This window comes from Poecilia reticulata, chromosome 22, assembly GCF_904066995.2.
Source record: "Poecilia reticulata chromosome 22, P_reticulata-male-v2, whole genome shotgun sequence".
Classification (NCBI taxonomy): domain Eukaryota; kingdom Metazoa; phylum Chordata; class Actinopteri; order Cyprinodontiformes; family Poeciliidae; genus Poecilia; species Poecilia reticulata.
The window spans coordinates 27,951,733-27,969,787 of NC_088851.1; the positions used below are offsets into that span (position 1 = coordinate 27,951,733).

The 18,055-nt window shown below is 45.2% G+C and overlaps 2 protein-coding genes across 4 annotated transcripts in view; one reads left to right on the forward strand and one right to left on the reverse strand.

Annotated features, from left to right (window-relative positions):
• Positions 1 to 362: 362 nt before the first annotated feature.
• LOC103460664 (uncharacterized) overlaps positions 363 to 18,055 on the reverse strand; it is a 25,489-nt gene continuing 7,796 nt past the window's right edge. Inside the window, exons 2-4 of one of the 2 annotated variants that reach the window (XR_014085796.1) lie at positions 1,841 to 2,011; positions 1,509 to 1,759; positions 363 to 1,427 (exon numbers count right to left, since the gene is read on the reverse strand). Coding sequence is in view for 1 of the 2 variants with exons in the window: in XM_081603153.1 (XP_081459279.1) it covers positions 1,565 to 1,759; positions 1,841 to 2,011 (366 nt within the window). In the remaining variant the exon portion in view is untranslated. Of the gene's footprint in view, positions 1,760 to 1,840; positions 2,012 to 18,055 lie in introns of both variants that reach the window. The other variant, XM_081603153.1, reaches the window with a different exon arrangement.
• The window catches only part of LOC103460665 (uncharacterized), a 20,477-nt gene continuing 5,820 nt past the window's right edge, over positions 3,399 to 18,055 (forward strand). Inside the window, exons 1-4 of one of the 2 annotated variants that reach the window (XM_081603135.1) lie at positions 3,399 to 4,183; positions 7,195 to 11,048; positions 15,453 to 15,570; positions 16,599 to 17,408. In XM_081603135.1, coding sequence (XP_081459261.1) covers positions 7,796 to 11,048; positions 15,453 to 15,570; positions 16,599 to 17,408 — 4,181 coding nt within the window. In that variant the 5' untranslated portion in view covers positions 3,399 to 4,183; positions 7,195 to 7,795. Of the gene's footprint in view, positions 4,184 to 4,220; positions 4,532 to 7,194; positions 11,049 to 15,452; positions 15,571 to 16,598; positions 17,409 to 18,055 lie in introns of those variants that run through there. The other variant, XM_081603136.1, reaches the window with a different exon arrangement.

Here is an 18,055-nt window from a genome sequence, read left to right on the forward strand (position 1 = left end):
GACTCAGCTGGTGTTCTGCACCAGACACTGCTATTCTTCACACCAGAGGAGGGGTTGTTGGTTAAAATCCCAGCAGTTCTTTGACTTTAACCCCTCCACATAGAGTAAGGGTTGCCAGCACTTTTCAGCTTTAAAGAACATCGATCACAGAATGAAAATATGATTGAGGGGGTCTGTTATTTCTGCTTACAATAAACTAAGGGCCACTAAGATTAGGTATGTTAATTATAAGCAAAGATAAAACAAAAATCTTCTCTAGGTTAAGACGGGATAGGGGAACAAGAGGCCAACTACTGATAAATGCTATGCTAATGTACGGTGAGCCAAGTTAAGACTGGGTAAAATAAGAAACAAGGCCAAGATACAGGAAGACAGCAAAATTTATGGTCGATTAAAAAATGCAACATAGAAAGTTCAGGTGAGGTAAGATAACGCAAACCAAAATAACCCAAGTCAGGGTGGATACAATAATACATTTAATTCCTTATGCACTTTGTTAAAAATCTCAAAGAGCTACACATGTAATCGCAGAGGATAACAGTCAAAGCCCAATGTTAAAACTATTAAAAGTGAGTAAAATCAATGACAAAATCACACAAACAGAATAAGCTTGTTTGAAAAGTATAGCTTGGTCAGAGGAGCTGTACTAAGCTACGATTTGAAGAGCAACTCTATGGTAACAGAAATCAAGAAACCAAAGATGAGAATAACTAAGATAAAAAACTCAAATAAACCTGGCTAGCTTAAAATAAGACGAGCATCAAGTTTTGTTGAGCTTATGGTGGACCAACATGCAGGAACAAATGGGAAGCTAGTACAAAGACAATCATGACGGGCGTCACAGAAGGAAAAACTGATTGGCTAACGGGCTGCAGGTGTGAGGGAAGAGAGAGGGGCGAGGGACAGTACACTGGTAAGGCAACCAACAGCAACAATGAACTAAACACAAAGAACTAGAAAGGCACTGAACTAAACAGAAACAAGGCTGAGAACAAATCAGATCAGAAAACCCAGAACGACCAAAGATCCTGACACCGAGACACTGAAAGACCAAAGATAGCAGCAAACTCTAAGCTAAGGTGAGCAAAAAAAATACACTGATATGAGATGTAGAAATAAATCAGGGCAAGTTGAGGAGAGAAACACCAACATAGGTAGGACATGAGTCAGAATACAATCATTAATTTAAGGTAAACTACAAAAGACAAGGCCCTATAAGATAAAACAAGTTAAGCTCAGGGAAGCTAGGGCAGGTACCAACAAGGTAGGATAAATCAAGCTAAAATTATCATGATGGGTTCTAACTTTCTAACCCACATGCAGAAACACCAGGCGGAGAACAAATCAGTTAAATGGTTTATTGAAAAGAACAACAAAACAATTAGAGCTGTGGGTTCAAGGGGAGGCGGCAACAAGATTCTGGATCACTGGAGCAGAAGAAAAGTGAAGGTGAGGGTGAGTTTGAGGAATGTGGGAAATGAGAAATGTGAAAACAGGACTGGTCTTACTTGGGTTTGTGGAGAACTGAGCCAGGAGGAGGTTACTATGGTTACCAGGGTGGAGATCAAGGTGGAGGGCTTGCTGCTAGACCGATGAAAGGACAGTGGTGGAGAACGGAGAGGTAAGTTCTTGAGTTTCCAGATGAGAAGAGCGACGGAGACAGCCAACTTGAGAGATCCTGGAAGGTTTGGTAAACGGCGAGGGCGTCAATGGAACTCGGACATCTGTGGGTAACATCCACGACGTCACGAGGGTTCACCTGAGGAGGAGGCACACAAAGAATCACTAGGAAGTTCACAAGGAGAAAACTCTGAGGCCTGAAGTACCATTACTGGCTGACACTCTGGCAAAGACGTGTTGGCCGCTCCTTCCTCTTATACTCCTCCAGATGATCAGATGACTTGCAAGTGTGCAGGTAAACCTGCAGCCACTGGTCACGCCCTCCAGAAATCAACCTCTCGGCACCCTCTGGTGGAGAAAGGGGGAAAACAGCAGCCAACCCCACACCACCCTGGATTGAACAAAAATAAGATAACCAGAGGTGAGTTATGGTCAGGCTGGCTAATTCAGGGAAAGTCAAAGATATGAAAAGTAAATCAGTTAAGATTCAGGGTAAGGCAGGCTAAGCCAAGCTAAAATAAGCTAAGCTTAAATAAGCTAAGCCAAGCCACACACACACAAAAAAGTTAAAAGGGAGATGGAAACACATCAGCTGAGCCAGATCTGACTGGTGGGTCTGTGAATTACCGGAAGCATGAGAAAAGTCAGACTCCAAAACTCCAGCAGGGAGGCGGGGGGGCCGCTCTCTTCTCCATGCTAGCTTGAACCTCTATTTCCTGTTTAGTACATCCATGTTGCGCCAACATTTGACTTTGTGTCGGCTTTGGAACCGTCTTTCTGTGGCTCTGAAGATTCAGGTCAGAGGTCAAAACCGATCTTCCGCTTCTAGCTGGAAGAACTGAAGCTGTGCGTTGACATAGATCTGTAACTAGATTTATTGCCCTAGATCAGAGGTGCCCAAAGTCGGTCCTACATGTTTTAGTTTTCTCCTCATCAGCATGTCAATGTTCTTCTTAGGCCTTTAATGAGATATCATTGCATCCGGGTGCGTTAAACCAGGGAGAGAACTAAAACATGCAGGATGCCGGGTCTCTTGGACCCATTTTGGTCATCCCTGCTCTAGATCTATAACTCTAGATCGTATCGCTTTAATAACTTCAGTTTCTGTTCAAAAAATGTTGTCTCATCCACCCATTTATCTGTTCTCAGCATCTGTTCAGTGACTGGATGGAGTCAAAGGTCACCTGGTGACATCATAATGTAGAGCTATGTATCATCTGCGTTGTCATAACTGCTCTCATTTCCTGTCATAACCTGAGCCAGTGGGAGTAATATATATATATATATATATATATATGTACACATACAGAGAGAGGTTCGAGGACTGAGCCTTGTGGAACATGTGACTTCTGTGAAGCAACAGATGTAATGTTTCCTATTGAAAAAAGAAATCCCAGTTCTTTGTCAGACTGGAACCAGTCCAGTACTAGAGCAGAGTCTGGTAAGCTAGCCTTCCAGCTTGTGTTTGCGGTGTCTGAATAGTTTTAGAAACGGCGAGTTTGATTGTTTCTGAATGAACTCGGATTGATTTTGTTTTGCATTCATGTTGTCAGTTATAGTCCAAGTCCCATCAGAGTTCTTCAAAGTCGTGGTGGATATTTAAATGGTTCGGTTTGGTTCTGTCAGAGTTTTAGTTGCTGTTCATTCGTTGAAGTCTCTTCTTCATTCTGTGGTTTCTGGAGGATAAAGAGAGTTACTGTGACCAATCACAGCTGCTCCTGCTAGCTGGCAGTGTTCTTCCTCCAATGAGACTTTGCAGGTGAACCATCAATGCACTGACCACACAGGTAAGCGAGGAGGAAAGGACAAAGCGATGCTGATGATCACGATGCTTTTAAACGGCTCTGCTCAACATGTGAGGATCCATTGCTGCTCTTTCTTTGCTGTAACTCTGCTGCTGCCGCCTCCACAGCGATGCGTGTTGCATTAACGCCGAGGTGAAGAGTGGGAGGGAGAGGGCAAACCGAGAGGTACGAGAGGATGGAGAGAGCTGCAGAGGAAAAGTGTGTGTGGGAGACTGAGCAAAGGATAGATAGATAGATAGATAGATAGATAGATAGATAGATAGATAGATAGATAGAAATTGGAAAATAGAAATGTTGGTGAATAAAGGGTAAAGAAGGGAGACAGAAAAAGAACAGATGGAGATGGAAAGAGGGAATTTTGTGGCTCTGAAGCCTTTAAAGCCCTTAAAGCTGCAAATAGGAGGCAGAGAGGAGAGGAAGAGAGGAGCGATGGAGGGAGGCTGAAGGGAGGTAAATAAAAACTGGAAGGGAGAGCAGGAGGAGGAGGGTTTGCGTCGGTGTGTTGGTTGGCAGAGAGCGCTTGTCAAAAAAAGAGAAAGAAAAAAGCTTCCTCTGACAGAAGGCATGATTCACAGTAGAGAGGGAGGGAGAGGAACGCCAGAAAAACAGAGCGACGACGGAGGAAGAGGAGCAAGAGAAGGAAGACGAAGAGGATGCAGCAGAGGAGCAGAAGATGCTGAAGACAAGAGCAGAGAGCCGGATTTTCAGACGGCTTCAGCGACCGAGACGACGATGACGAGGGCAACAACAACGGCAAGGTTCAGACTCTTTAATCGATATGGGGCAGAGGGAGGGGGGGTCGGCAGGTGGTGGCAGCAGCAGGAGACGCTCTCTGCTATCAATAGGCTCCTTTGACACAGATGGACTCTTCTGAATCCGCAATGAAATGAATCCGTTGAAATGGTTTCCGTTTTAAGGCGATCGCGGTTCGACTGGTTCTGAGTGACTTCATCCAACTTTCCTCCTCTGAGGTTCTGATGTCATCAGAGGGAATCATCCGTCATTCCAGCTCCAGGATCCAAGCAGCTTCCATTGGAAACTATGTCATCAGGCTTAATCCAACTTCACCCACACACACACAGCTGTGTCAGTGTGTGAGCGCGGCTGTAGGTGTTCCTCTAACTTCCTCAAAGTTCCCCACAGGAATCACCAGGACGTCTAAATTTAACGCTGCTGTCCAGAGGCGCAAATGTTGAGATGTGATCTTTAGTTGTTCAGATGCTGGGATTATGGATCTTTAGTCATTTAGAACTAAATCTTGGAAGGGATTCAATGGGAAGATGGTTGTTCATCATTCAATTCAGTTTATTTAAGAAGCATCACTTCACAGCTAATATCGTCTGAAAGAAAATCTGAAATTCTGATTGGTTCCAGTTAATCAGTTCAGAAAGATCTGTTAGTTCAGGACCACTCCTCCGGACCAGCAGGAGGCGCTGGCATTATGTTGTTGACTTTATAGCAATCCCTCATGCTGAGTATGCATGTGGCGACAGTGGAGAGAAAAAACTCCCTGTTAACAGGAAGAAACTTCCAGAACAAGAGCCAGAACCGGGCTCAGTACCAGCAGCCACGGCCGACTGCAGGTTACAGATGACAAAGCAGAAGAAGAACCAGATTATCTTGGATTATTTCTGATGTTCATGAAAGTAAAACATTAAAAGTGTAACCATCAGGTGGTGGCAGCATCATGGCAGCCGACGCCTCAGGAAGGAACCAGCCAATCAGAACACAGACCAGCTTCTAACCATTAGAACAAACAGAACCTGCAGACTGCTACCAAATGGTTCTGGTTGGAACCTCTGGACCGATCAGGTCTCTGATGGATCTGGTTATTGGGGTTTTCTATGTGAAATTATAATCTGGATTATCAGGGAGCTGTGAATCTATACAGCAGAACCTGATCTGGTTCTGGTTTCCATCAGAACTCTGCTGTAGCGTTTTGGATCAGATGAAGGATTTTAACTTCCTGATAGTGAAGAGTTGAGCCTGAAGGAACAGATTCATGGATTAGATCATGGATTATCAGCTTCACTGCTGGACAGGATGTTTAGAAGTTAGGCAATATCCCAGAGATTAAAGGAGGAACTTGTAGAACAATCTAAATATGGGATAAAATGATATTTCCTGGTTAAATAACTCAGAGGGCCTTTACTTTATTACTGGAGGATAATTTAATCCCAGTTCAGAGCTAAACCAAGGAGCCAACCTACTATGGATAATTATCTTTTTTAACTCAATGAATGAACGCTATGCATGTCAGAGAAGGAATAAAGATTAAATTACTGCCTGGGATTCAGAGGAAACAAAACATGGAGGAGATTCCTGAAGGGTTTTTAAAGCTTTGTCTGATAAAGATCTGTTATAATGACAGTTTATATCATAAAATGGCTTGGAATACTCAGTGAAAATGAAATGAAAAATTATTAAAAATGGTCAGACAGTCATGGGGAACTTCTGCTATTTCTTCATGTCAAATGACAGCACATCTAATGTACGATGATAAGCGAATTCTCCGAATGAAGAAAATCGAGTCTAAGCTATCTTTAAAGGCTACATTTAATCCATCACCCTCAGAGTCAAGATGAATGTGAAAGTCCCCCATTATAATGATTTGATCAGTATTTAGCATCCAATCAAAAAAATCTGAGATGTGGTCCAAAAACTGTGAGGCTTGGTTAGTTTGGGATCTCTTTCCATCATGTCAACCCCTTTCCTTCATGTCAACCCCTTTCCTTCATGTCAACCCCTTTCCATCATGTCAACCCCTTTCCTTCATGTCAACCCCTTTCCATCATGTCAACCCCTTTCCTTCATGTCAACCCCTTTCCATCATGTCAACCCCTTTCCAGCAAGTCAACCCCTTTCCATCATGTCAACCCCTTTCCATCATGTCAACCCCTTTCCTTCATGTCAACCCCTTTCCAGCAAGTCAACCCCTTTCCAGCAAGTCAACCCCTTTCCATCATGTCAACCCCTTTCCATCATGTCAACCCCTTTCCATCATGTCAACCCCTTTCCTTCATGTCAACCCCTTTCCATCATGTCAACCCCTTTCCATCATGTCAACCCCTTTCCTTCATGTCAACCCCTTTCCAGCAAGTCAACCCCTTTCCATCATGTCAACCCCTTTCCATCATGTCAACCCCTTTCCATCATGTCAACCCCTTTCCATCATGTCAACCCCTTTCCATCATGTCAACCCCTTTCCTTCATGTCAACCCCTTTCCAGCAAGTCAACCCCTTTCCATCATGTCAACCCCTTTCCATCATGTCAACCCCTTTTCATCACGTCCACCCCTTTCCTTCATGTCAACCCCTTTCCATCATGTCAACCCCTTTCCATCAGGTCAACCCCTTTCCATCATGTCAACCCCTTTCCATCATGTCAACCCCTTTCCATCAGGTCAACCCCTTTCCATCATGTCAACCCCTTTCCAGCAAGTCAACTCCTTTCCATCAAGTCAACCACTTTCCATGAGGGTATGTTACCATGGAGCTTTAAAGCACCAATAGCTATAAAACTCCACTTCTCAGCTTAATGAGTGAATAATGGATTGATGTCACCAGGCTTATTCATTTTAAGTTGATTTAACTTTAGTGAGTCTAATTCTGTAATCAATAGGACACGGTGTGCTGTAGAAAAGCAGCTTATTTGTTAGGACGTTGCTCCACAAGCAGGATCAGGTTCTGAATACCATTTTCAAGCGTAAAAGCAGATTTTTAGGAGGGCATCCATAATGTTTCTCTGCTTTGTTTCTTCCTCATGCAGGAGACGTTAATCATCAAACAGCAGCAGAATGAGAGGAGCAGGTCTGACTGGATCCAATCCGTTGTTGTTTCTTCTCTCTCTTTCTGTGGCTCTGAGGCAACCAGACCAACATTTTGCTGGAAAGACATTTAACTGGCTCTAATCAGGCAAGCAGCGCAATAAAGAAGCAGAATAAATACAAATTCTGTCACAATGTGAGAAAGTGGAAGAGAAGATGAGCTTTCCAGCGGAAATAAAAAACAGTTTTCAACCTTTTGGAATCTGATTGGAATATTTCTCAATGTGGAATTCTGTTTGGACTTCAGGGTGTTTGTAGTGTCCCCATGTCCTTTGACAGAAGGATGTTTCCAAACTTAAGAGTTTTTTGACTTCTCATGAAAACAACAGGAATATTTTTTTGTTCTTCCCTGGAGAACAAGAAGGATTTTGTAAAAGGGGCTTTAATTCCTGCTTTTATGGTCTTTCTGGAGACTGAAGCTGCATATCCTGGACAGTCAGTAGTGGTTTGAAAAGCAGTTCTCCTCTTATTTTGTTAATTAAAGACTTCACAATTCATTCTTCAAGCTTTAGACGTGCCTCCCACCAACCCCCTGCACCAATCATGGGCAAGCCTCTCAGCCGCCCTGGGTGTTTCAGGAAGAGCTCCTGCTGCCTGGAGAAACATGGACTTGGGGATGGGGGAGTGGGAGGGCGGGACGTTGGGATGGAAGGGGGTTACGGCGACGGCTACATCCCTCAGCGATCCATTTATGACACCATGTGCATCAATCAGCAGATTGACAGCCATCACCACCACTGCGGGGGGTCGGTGAGGCGGGATGGAGGGGGAGACGGGAGCTTCAGCTACTCCACCAGCGGCTCCCTGAGAGTCAGCAGGTCAGACATGTTTGATCCACAGCCACGCTCCTTAACTCCAAACCCTTCCTTTGTTCGGCGCCTGGATGAGAGAGCCATCTACGATTCACTCAAGCTGGGAGTGGAGGACATAGACGGATGCCACTCTCCAGGACATTTCAATCGATCCGTCTCTCCCTCTGTGTCCTCCTTTTCTGCTCCAGGAGTGTCCTCCTCATCAAAGAAGCACCACCATCACCACCACCCTCACCATGGAGACAGCACAAAGAGCAGAGAGAGTCGGCATTCCTGGAAAGCAATGTCATCTCCTAAACCCTTGGAGTGTGTGGAGATTCCTCCAGTGGAGCTGATGGAGCGTGGGGGAGGCAGCTACCTGAATCCAGGCCACTACCCAGGACCGGGTCAGTCCTCCTCTCTAACCTCCCCTCTCATCTCACCCTTCTCCGGCTCCCCTCTCTCCTCAGGATACCACACTCCGGTGTTCTTCTCCCCAGCCAAACCTCGTCCCAGTCAGAGCCAGAGCCTGCGCTGTTCTCCTCCCCGTGTGATGCAGCCTAGGCATTACTCCCAAACCCAAAGCCTGAGGCTGTCCCCCCCCCAGGAGCTCAGAAGATCCCCCTACAGGACTGCGCTGGTCCAACTGTCTGCCCATGACCTGGAGCAAGACCTGAGTGAGCGAGGTGGTGGATGGGGCCGCAGCGAGCGCGACAGGGACTGGGAGAGGGAGCGGGAGCGAGAGATGGAGCGAGGTTGGGCCCAGCGTGAGTGGGAGAGAGAGAGGGAGAGGGGCAGGCTGGAAAGGGAGAGAGCCCGAGAGAGGGAGAGAAGGGAGACATCCACTTTCGGGACGTTTGGTTATGGCCGACCAGTTCCTCTGCGCTCCGACAGAGACTCTGTGTTTATAGAGTCTGAACACGGCTTGGACACAACTCCTCTGCTGCTCCCCCAGCCTTCCCCCTCCCCATCCCCTAGTGGTGCTCCCAGGATGGGTACTGGAGCAGTGGGCAGGAGCCGAGCCGGGTCAAAGGTAGGACCAGAAGGGGTTGGTGGAGGGATGCCACCTAGGTGCGACAGTGGGAGTGTTAGTTTAGTGTTGGTGGATGGTAAATCTGGTTGTGGGCCCAGGTTAGTCAGCGAAGTCTTAATGGGAAACATGTCTGAGGTGGAAATGAGAGCGTTAAACCAGGAGCACCATCGAGCCGAAAGCTGGAACAAATATGATGACGGATCCAGATCCAGTGTGAAGAACCTACCTGAAAAGAGGATGGGCTCTCAGGTGAAAACTCGGCCAGGAGGTCGGGATTTGGAAGGAAAAGTGCAGTCAGGGACAGAGAATAAGGAAGGACATAGAGGGACGTCTACCAAAACTGGTGGAGCTACAAGTAGACAAGAGCGTTTACCTGAACACTCAGGCATGAGTGTCGCTGAGAAAATTGCTGGTTCTGCAGACAAAGTTCAGGTTGAAGCTTCTCCTGTTAAAGAAACCAAGTCGGAGCTTGATTTTGGGGGTATAGGTCACTTCCAACAGCCAGAGAACAAAGTTGGAACAGAGGTTGAACCTGAATCACAGTCTAATGTTGATTTAACATCTGGGTCCAGTGTAGAAGCTAAAGCTGATGCTGAGATTGCTCTTGTTTCTAAGCCAGAAGCAGAAACTAGGATCAGTCATGGAGAAGTAAAAGAGAGTGAAACTGTCAATCAAGCTGAAAGTACAGGTGAACTTCAGGTAAGCTCCGTGGCAGCAGATAAACCTGAAGCTGCTCCTGCAGATCAAGCAGAGAGAAAGCTTGAGGATTCTGGTAAACCCAAGTCAGGTCATGCTGGGAAAAGCTCAAGATCCAAGTCCAAATCATCCAAGTCCTGCTCCAGGTCTCGACCAGGCACAGCCACTGGGCTGCGTCCGGGAGTACTGAGCCCCCGAGAAAGCAAACAGCTGGAAGACTTTGAATCAGTTGGACCACCTGAGGACATCGAGTCCACCTGGCCTCGCAGAATCATAGTCCGAAAGAGGACTGTCCGCCAGGGAGGGGCGCTCCACAATCTTCCTATCCTCCCCCCACTCCCTTCTGTCTTGTCAGCCCTGGAGAAGAGGCATCCACACCTACGGCATGGTTCAGAGAACCCATTATCAAATTTGATGAACCCTATTGTAGGGCGATGCTCACTGAGGGAAGCTGCTCACCCAGAGCCTGGACAGGGGAGCGGTTTGGTAGGCCGGGCATCCCTCAGGGAGCAGAACCTGGAGCACTGGAGAGTCTGCAGAGAGCAAGAGGAACCCAGGAGGTCCAGAAGTCGGGAGAAACGAGGGGGGGAGAGTAGGGACAGCGCAGAGAAAGAGGAAAACAAAGAAAAGGAGGAGAAGAGAGAAGAAACCCTGAAGAATGAGAAGGTAGTTGTGGAGGAAACCAAACAAGATAAGATAAAGATAAACGTGGAAGAAAATCTCCAGACAGATGTTGCTAAAAACAAGGAAGAGGAAAAAGAGATGGATGTTGAAGTAAAGCCTGAACAAGTGGAGGATCGAGGGATAAAGATTAAAGTTGGTCCAAAAGAGGAGGTACAAGCAAAACTACACACAGAGACACTGGAGGTGGATGGCCGACAAGGAATTACTCTTGGAGAGGAAGGAGGGGAGGAAGGTTGGGATGCGGTTCTTGACATGGTCAACACTCTTTGGGATAATGACTGGGAAAAACGGGAAGCAGGTGGAGAAGAAGGAGGAGATCCGGAGTCCCCTTCAGGCTCCCTGCAGCGATGGCCTCTCCTCAGGCCACCCATTGGCTTTGGGGGCTCTCATCCTCCCTCGTCAGCAGCCTCAGAGCTCAGTCTGACGGAGTTGGAAAGGAGGGCCCGGGAGTTGGACTCTGACCTGGAACACCTGGATCTGTCGCAGCCCCAACGGGATGTGTACCAATCGCTGCTGGAGCCAGGAAGGGAACGAGGCGACATGTACCAAACACATCCTGGGCCACAAAGAGACAAAGCTCCCCTTCACACAGGTACCACACATGCAACATATCTATGGTTGAGTTCAGTCTTCCTACGTTTGATATAATCCGTCCTTTTTAGCCTTCATTTAGCCAGAATATCCACTAAAGATTCACCTTCATTTTAGTTTGTTGTCATCTCAATGCACTTTGCGAGTCTAAAGGCTCCCACAGTCTTGGACTTGCCAAGCAAATTCTGTCAGATACGCAGACTCTGCGCATGTTGCCTTCACACGGTTGAGATTTCATAGTCAAGAGTACTGATTACCTAGATTTCGCTTGACAAATTCCGTCATTACCTACATTTCAAATGGATGCTTGGTGAGCTAGCTGGGGACTTAGACAAGTTTCTTCTCCACTAGGGCAGCCACTGGACAGAGCCGCAGCCCTAGACGCTGCGCATCCTTCCGACTAGTTGTGTCAACACTCAAACTTATCTCAGTGTTGCATACTAAAACAGTTCAATGTGAACACCATTTCCCACCGACACTGGGTACACGTCCGCGGTCATAAATAAATATCTTGTGTCTGGCGGACTTCAGCCTCGAGTCCACACTGACTCCACCGCTAATATGCGCAGACCTTCCTTAGAACGAAGCACGCCTGAGTAAGTGGAAGCCTTAACCTCATATCTCATACAGATCCATGAAATTGTAATTATAAAACAACCAAATTCAGCAGATCATTAGTGGCAGGTGGTAAAAGGTTCTCGATGTAAGAAAGCACACTCAACTGACTCAGCAACTCCTCCTGAGAAAGCATGAGGTAACAGTGGGAAGGAATGGCTCCCTTTATGCCATTCTGGCCAAGATGGTGACACAGAGAAAAACTAGAACAAACTCCTGTTTCAATTAAACTTTTTAAAATGACAGGAATATTCCCTGAGCCTGTGATAGACACCCCAATACCCTGCAACCCTGAAAAGGGGCTGTAGACAACGACTAGATGGATGGATGCAGATACTAATTGATCTGCAATTCATTAATCAACCTGACTAAAGATGTTTGCTGCTCTACCTCACACAGAGCCTGGAGAAATAAGAACATTTGAATAATTAAAAGGTGTTGGATCAGTTATACTAATGTAATCGTCCTACAGTCAAGTTAAATAAATTATATCAACCTGATTACAAATCACTTCAGTAACTAACAGTCTAAAAGTGACATATCTGATCATTTCATTATTTTATTGCAAAGTTGCTTCTTCACCATGATTAGTCAAAGAGTAATATATCACAAAAGAGCTAATGTTTTTTTAATTACAATAAGTTTTGCTATTGACTAAATAAATAAACAGACATTTGTAAAATTATGATGTTCAGCATTTCCTGCCTTAGTTTAAACTTTACATCTGTAGCTTTTATGATATTCCTGTTTAACTACATGGATCAGATACATTCAGTCACACTGTACTCTGCTACCATTTTGCAGAATAAGTTCAGTATTTCTATATTAAACAGTTTCTGTCCTTTATTTCTACATTCAACCTCTTTGTCACTTCTGGGAGTTTTTCATTCTCCAATGAAATAAATTGTGTATTGATACAGTACCTTGCTCTAAATACTTACATCCCCAATCCAAATGATGCACAATTAATCATGGTGACTTTTTGGATCAACATCACGTTGCCATAACAACAATGCCATCGGTTTTCCTGCCAGTTTGCTGGGATGTGTCATCACTCCACGGATAGCCTCGGATTTCTGAAAGTTTATTCTGTAAAGCAGAGAACAATGTTATGCTGCTGTTCTCTGGCAGAACCCTCACTTGGCTGATTTGTTGTTTTATTTTATTTTCACAGTTCATCTTTTGGCAGAAAAGAAAGTGGTGGTGATTTTTTTTTTTTTGCCAAAATTACGTTAGGTAAAAATATTACTTAGGACATTATTTTTGGAAGACCACGAATTTATTTTCAGCATAATAAATAGTTATTGCACAAATTATGCAGGAATCAAGATGGAGCCAACAGTTAGCCAGTAGAGCTGTGTGAAGCTGACACCCCACCCACGTCACAAAATCCAGCAAAGAGTCTGAATGGTTAGAGCTCCGTTTGTGCAGCTTTGGTTTCTGAGATATTAATAATATTTTTTTATTTCATCTGGAGTTCACCATCCCCCCATAATGGCCAAAGCAAACCAAAGTGGGCTACTTCGTTTAAATTCTTCAGATTTCCAGCTGTTGTACAACGTGCACCTTCTTTTGTTTTGAACTTCAATAAAGATTCAGAACAAGAAGAAATTTGTCTCATTTCAAGAAATGTTTTAAGATAACAATGTTTTCTCTCTCTCCCCACACGCAGCCTGACCCTAACATAATGTGTATAACCTGCTCAACTGAGCTCTGGTTTCCTAGTTGGTCTGAACAATTATATTCACATTGTTGACTTACTTTCTGCTGATTATGCAGCAAACGGGTAAATATAATAATGTAAAAAATCCATGGCTAATATGCTACCGGTAGTTCCTTCAGCAAAGTTTTTGCAATGTAAACCGGAAGTGCGTCACTGGTTCAACAAAGTTCATCCAAGTAATGTACTTAATATTTAATATATTTTAAATGCAACAATTTTCATTTCATTCTGTTTCTGACATTAAATGTGTATGAGCTTCAAGGATTTTTAAAAGCTCATAACATTTTAGCGAACTTTGACATAGTTCTCTCACTGTGACCCCCCTCGGCCCCCGTCAGCTTCACACAGCTAGCCAATAGCTGTGCAGCATTCATATGACTGACATTAGCTTGTACAAATATTTTACATAACCTGGTTCGCTGGTTATACGTCTCTCATGTTCACTGCGTTCAAATATCAGCCTTGTGGGATACTTTCATCAGTCTGGTGGTTTTTTAGACATTTCCATCATTTTATGCGCCATTTCAACTCGTCCTCTGCGGTTTTCTCTCTCACCCCGTTGACACAACACGAAGCTCCGCAGGGAAATTCCGTATCGAAAATATTTACTCTAATATCTGCTGCAACATGCACATGTGATACGCCGTTGAAAAGTTTATTTTATGCAATAATACTTTAGGATTTTTTTAAATGCGGCCAACCGTTCAGGAGTTACGATACAGAGTAAGTTGGATGACAAATATGACACAACGGAGAATCTTTCTTGTGATTGGTCAAGCTCATATCACAACTTTTCGGGTGGCTACCGTAATGTATCATATATGCCTTGAAAGCGCAATGTCTCAGCTTTTCTGCCCTTTTGGAATTTGTTTGATATGTTGAACTGTTCAGAAATTACGGTAATGGGAATTACCCTGTCGGCGCCGACATGTTGGTCGTAAGAGGGATTTATTAAACTGATTAAACCATGGATATAATTTGGAGTGAACTTTATTTAAAACACTATTCATCTAATCTATTATTGAACATATGGTTAAGTTTTTACAACTAGCTTATTTTAAATTTATTTTCTTAACGCTAAGTTACTTTACTGTAGTTTAGAAAATCAACCTGTAACAATAATAGCTCACTTTCTAAGTTAACCTGAAGAATTAATGCAAAAATCTGAAATTATAATCACTTTAACAATAAAGAGGCAGGCTCACAAATACGCTTATAAAATGTCTATGTTCCAGCTTTTAGTTCATGTATTCATCTCCAGTCAGTTTAACAGGTGAACTCTCACCTCGCCCCAAACATTTACAGCTTTTCTGTCAATGTTAGCGACGGGATTTGGCTCCTTAGTTCGTCGAAGCTCATCTACCAGCCATGTTCCGCCTCCCGTCTGTTCGGACCGGGATGTTATGGTGCGGTTCGTCCGTAAAGCTGCTCTGTAGCCATCAGCCGTGTTCAGTTTATCCGCTCACCTGTATAAACGGACCAAACTTGAAAATTGGACGTTATGCCGCTAACACGTAGCTTTCATCAACAACTCAGACGCGGAAGTCAGAGCTCAACACAAATGACCCGGCCGGAACACGGTGCGCTAAATAATAACATATACGGTAATTTAACGAAGCTCCGAGGCAGGTACATTTTCCTAGAGGAATTTTAATAATCAAGGTACTCGAATCATTCGAGGAATCATTTTAGCCCTACTACAATCAGTCAGTCAGTCTTTATTGTCATTGTACAGAAGGACAATGAAATTTGCATAAGTACAGCCCCTCCCAAGAAAAGACAAACCCATAACATGATACATGGGTGGACGGGTTCCTGAGCCTGCAGCCACAGGGGGTGATGGCGGATGGGGGTCCCAGCACAGACCGGCCAGGTGAGCGACGTGGCCGGTCGCATCAACCAGGTCGCTGTATCAGGGAAAAAGCGGAGGGCAACAAGTTGAAGGGGGAGTTGTGACCATCCATCTGTCCATCCGTCCAGTCCTTTGGACAGGGTTCTAATGAAACCCATCAGGTGAACCCTGAGCTGTCTGGTTCTCATGTGTCTCCTGCTTGCTGGTACTTTCAGGCGTTAGCAGCAGATCCCAGGTCAGTCTGGAGCTGAATGCGATGACACCAACCGACACCGACAGGTCAACTAGTGACTGGTCAACCAAATCTGCCAGCACCCCCACTGCTGGACCGAGGTAATTCCTGAACAAAGATAGTTTTTGTTAGTTACTCTGTCTGATATATTTATTCATAAACGTTTTCATCTTGCATTGTTTTGTATCCGTTTTAATTTAAATTTTGGAATATTGATTTCTCACACTGAAAAACTCTTACCACTGCATATGTAATTAAATTCAGAAACATATGGAAGCTAAACATGGAGCCTGGAGGCACACCACAAATGTAGCTGAAAGGTTCTAACATTGTTCTTCAAAAGGTATTCAGACTGATATTGGACGTGCTTCAGTTATGAAGACATAACAGGTTTTCAGTGTTTTCCTGATTGGACAGTAAACAACACCATCCACCAGGCTGGCAGCTCCTGTCCCAGGATGGACATGATCCAGGTTATGCTGCACACTGTTAGGTGCTTGTCCAGACGTTTTGGGTCCAGTAAAGTTCTGGTTCCAGGAGACCTCACTCTTCTGATTAAACACCTGACTGGAAGTTCCTGACTTGCTGTATCTGCAGCATTTCTGTTCATTTAGCAAAATGAGGAAATGACACTGAAGTTAATTTCAATGCCACAAAAAGCTACTTTGAAATGATGGGATGTCTGTAAAAATCCCTTCATAAGCCTTTGATGAGTCAGCCTGCCTGTTGCTCGAATGTGCAGTCAGAATATGGTTCATATTGTTCTGGGAACGTTTATCCAGAACAAACAATACGAACAAAATGAACCATGGCTCTGAGAACAGGTGTCAGGAGCAGACAGACTGAGAGACACAGAGGAAAGTCAGAGGAAAGTGATTGAATCTGCAGTGGTTGGGGAAGGACTGCCTGAAAATGGGCTTGGTGGCAATCAGCGTCCTGATAAGCGCCCTGCCAGTGGCTAATGAAGGCAGACACGTCCCAGCCACTCTACAAGCTGCCGCTGATCAGCTATCTGTCTACCTGAGCATGACATCATCAAGGTGAAAGCATGGCCTTGGCCTCACTAAGTAGGTTGGTACTGTTCTGACAGCCCAGTGGACTCATCGGCTGCTTTGTGTTTTCTCTTCAGCTCCAATAAGGAGGACAGCTCTCCGGACTCCAACCTGACATTGGAGTCTGACTCCAGTGGCGTCTTTCTCTCCTTATCCAATAAGAGCCTGGAGGATGGCGGCTCTGACAGCGACCAGCCAATCAGCGACTCTGAACTGGGCAGCAGCAACGCTTCACTAGAGAAAGATATGGATGATGGAGCCTTGAAGGAGTGGGGAAGGGAGGAGAGCTCCGAGCTCCAGTGGTGTTACCCTTCGCTGCTCAACACACCATCCTATGAAGACGAGGACAGGCACGGCGGCGGAGACGACTCAGGGTGTGGAGACGCCGGCGTGGACCAGGATGACGATCAACCTGACACAAAGGCCTCGTTCACTGCCCCCCAAAGGCAGGAAGCGCCGCCCAGGAAGAAAGTAACCGTGATGGGCATGGACCCGCCCCTTCCTCTTTCTCCTTCCAAGCAACAAATCAAACACCTTCTAGATCCGTACCAGAAGCCACTGAGAAGCTCAGGCCTGGACTGCGGGGACGTGGATCCCTTCGTCCAATCAGACAGCTTCGTCTACCTCGCCGTGTCTGCAAGACCGCTGCCCAAAGGTGAAGCTGCCGGACTTAAAGAGATTTCTACCCATGATGCAAAGCAGCACAACATCCAGATACAAGCAGGAACCACCGAAGCTGAGGGACCCACCACAGACCCCAAGGTGGCCGCCATCGCTCCACAGAAACCAGAGGAGGGAGACTTCCTCTGCACTGACAGCTTCGTCTACCTGGCTGCTCCAGCATGCCTCCTGCTGGGCCCCACCGGAACTGCACCGTATGGTGGCAAGTAGGTATACATACATCCATCCATCATTCATCCATCCATCCATTGTCCATTAGTCCATCCATCCAGCATCCATTAATCCATCCATCCATCCATCCATTCATCCATCCATCCATCATCCATCATTCATCCATCCATCCATCCATCCATCCATCCATCCATCCATCGTCCATTAATCCATCCATCCATCCATCCATCATTCATCCATCCATCCATCCAACCATCCATCATTCATCCATCCATCCATCCATCCATCCATCCATCCATCCATTCATCCATCCAGCTATCGTCCATTAATCCATCCATCCATCCATCCATCATACATCCATCCAGCATCCATCATCCATCATTCATCCATCCATTAATCATTCATTCATCCATCCATCCAGCATCCATCCATCCATCCATCCATCCATCCATCCATCCATCATTCATCCATCCATCCATCATCATTCATCCATCCATCCATCGTCCATTAATCCATCCATCCATCCATCCATGCATCCATCCATCATTCATCCATCCATCCATCATTCATTCATTCATCCATCCATCATTCATCCATCCATCCATTGTCCATTAATCCATCCATCCATCGTCCATTAATCCATCCATCCATCCATCCATCCATCCATCGTCCATTAATCCAT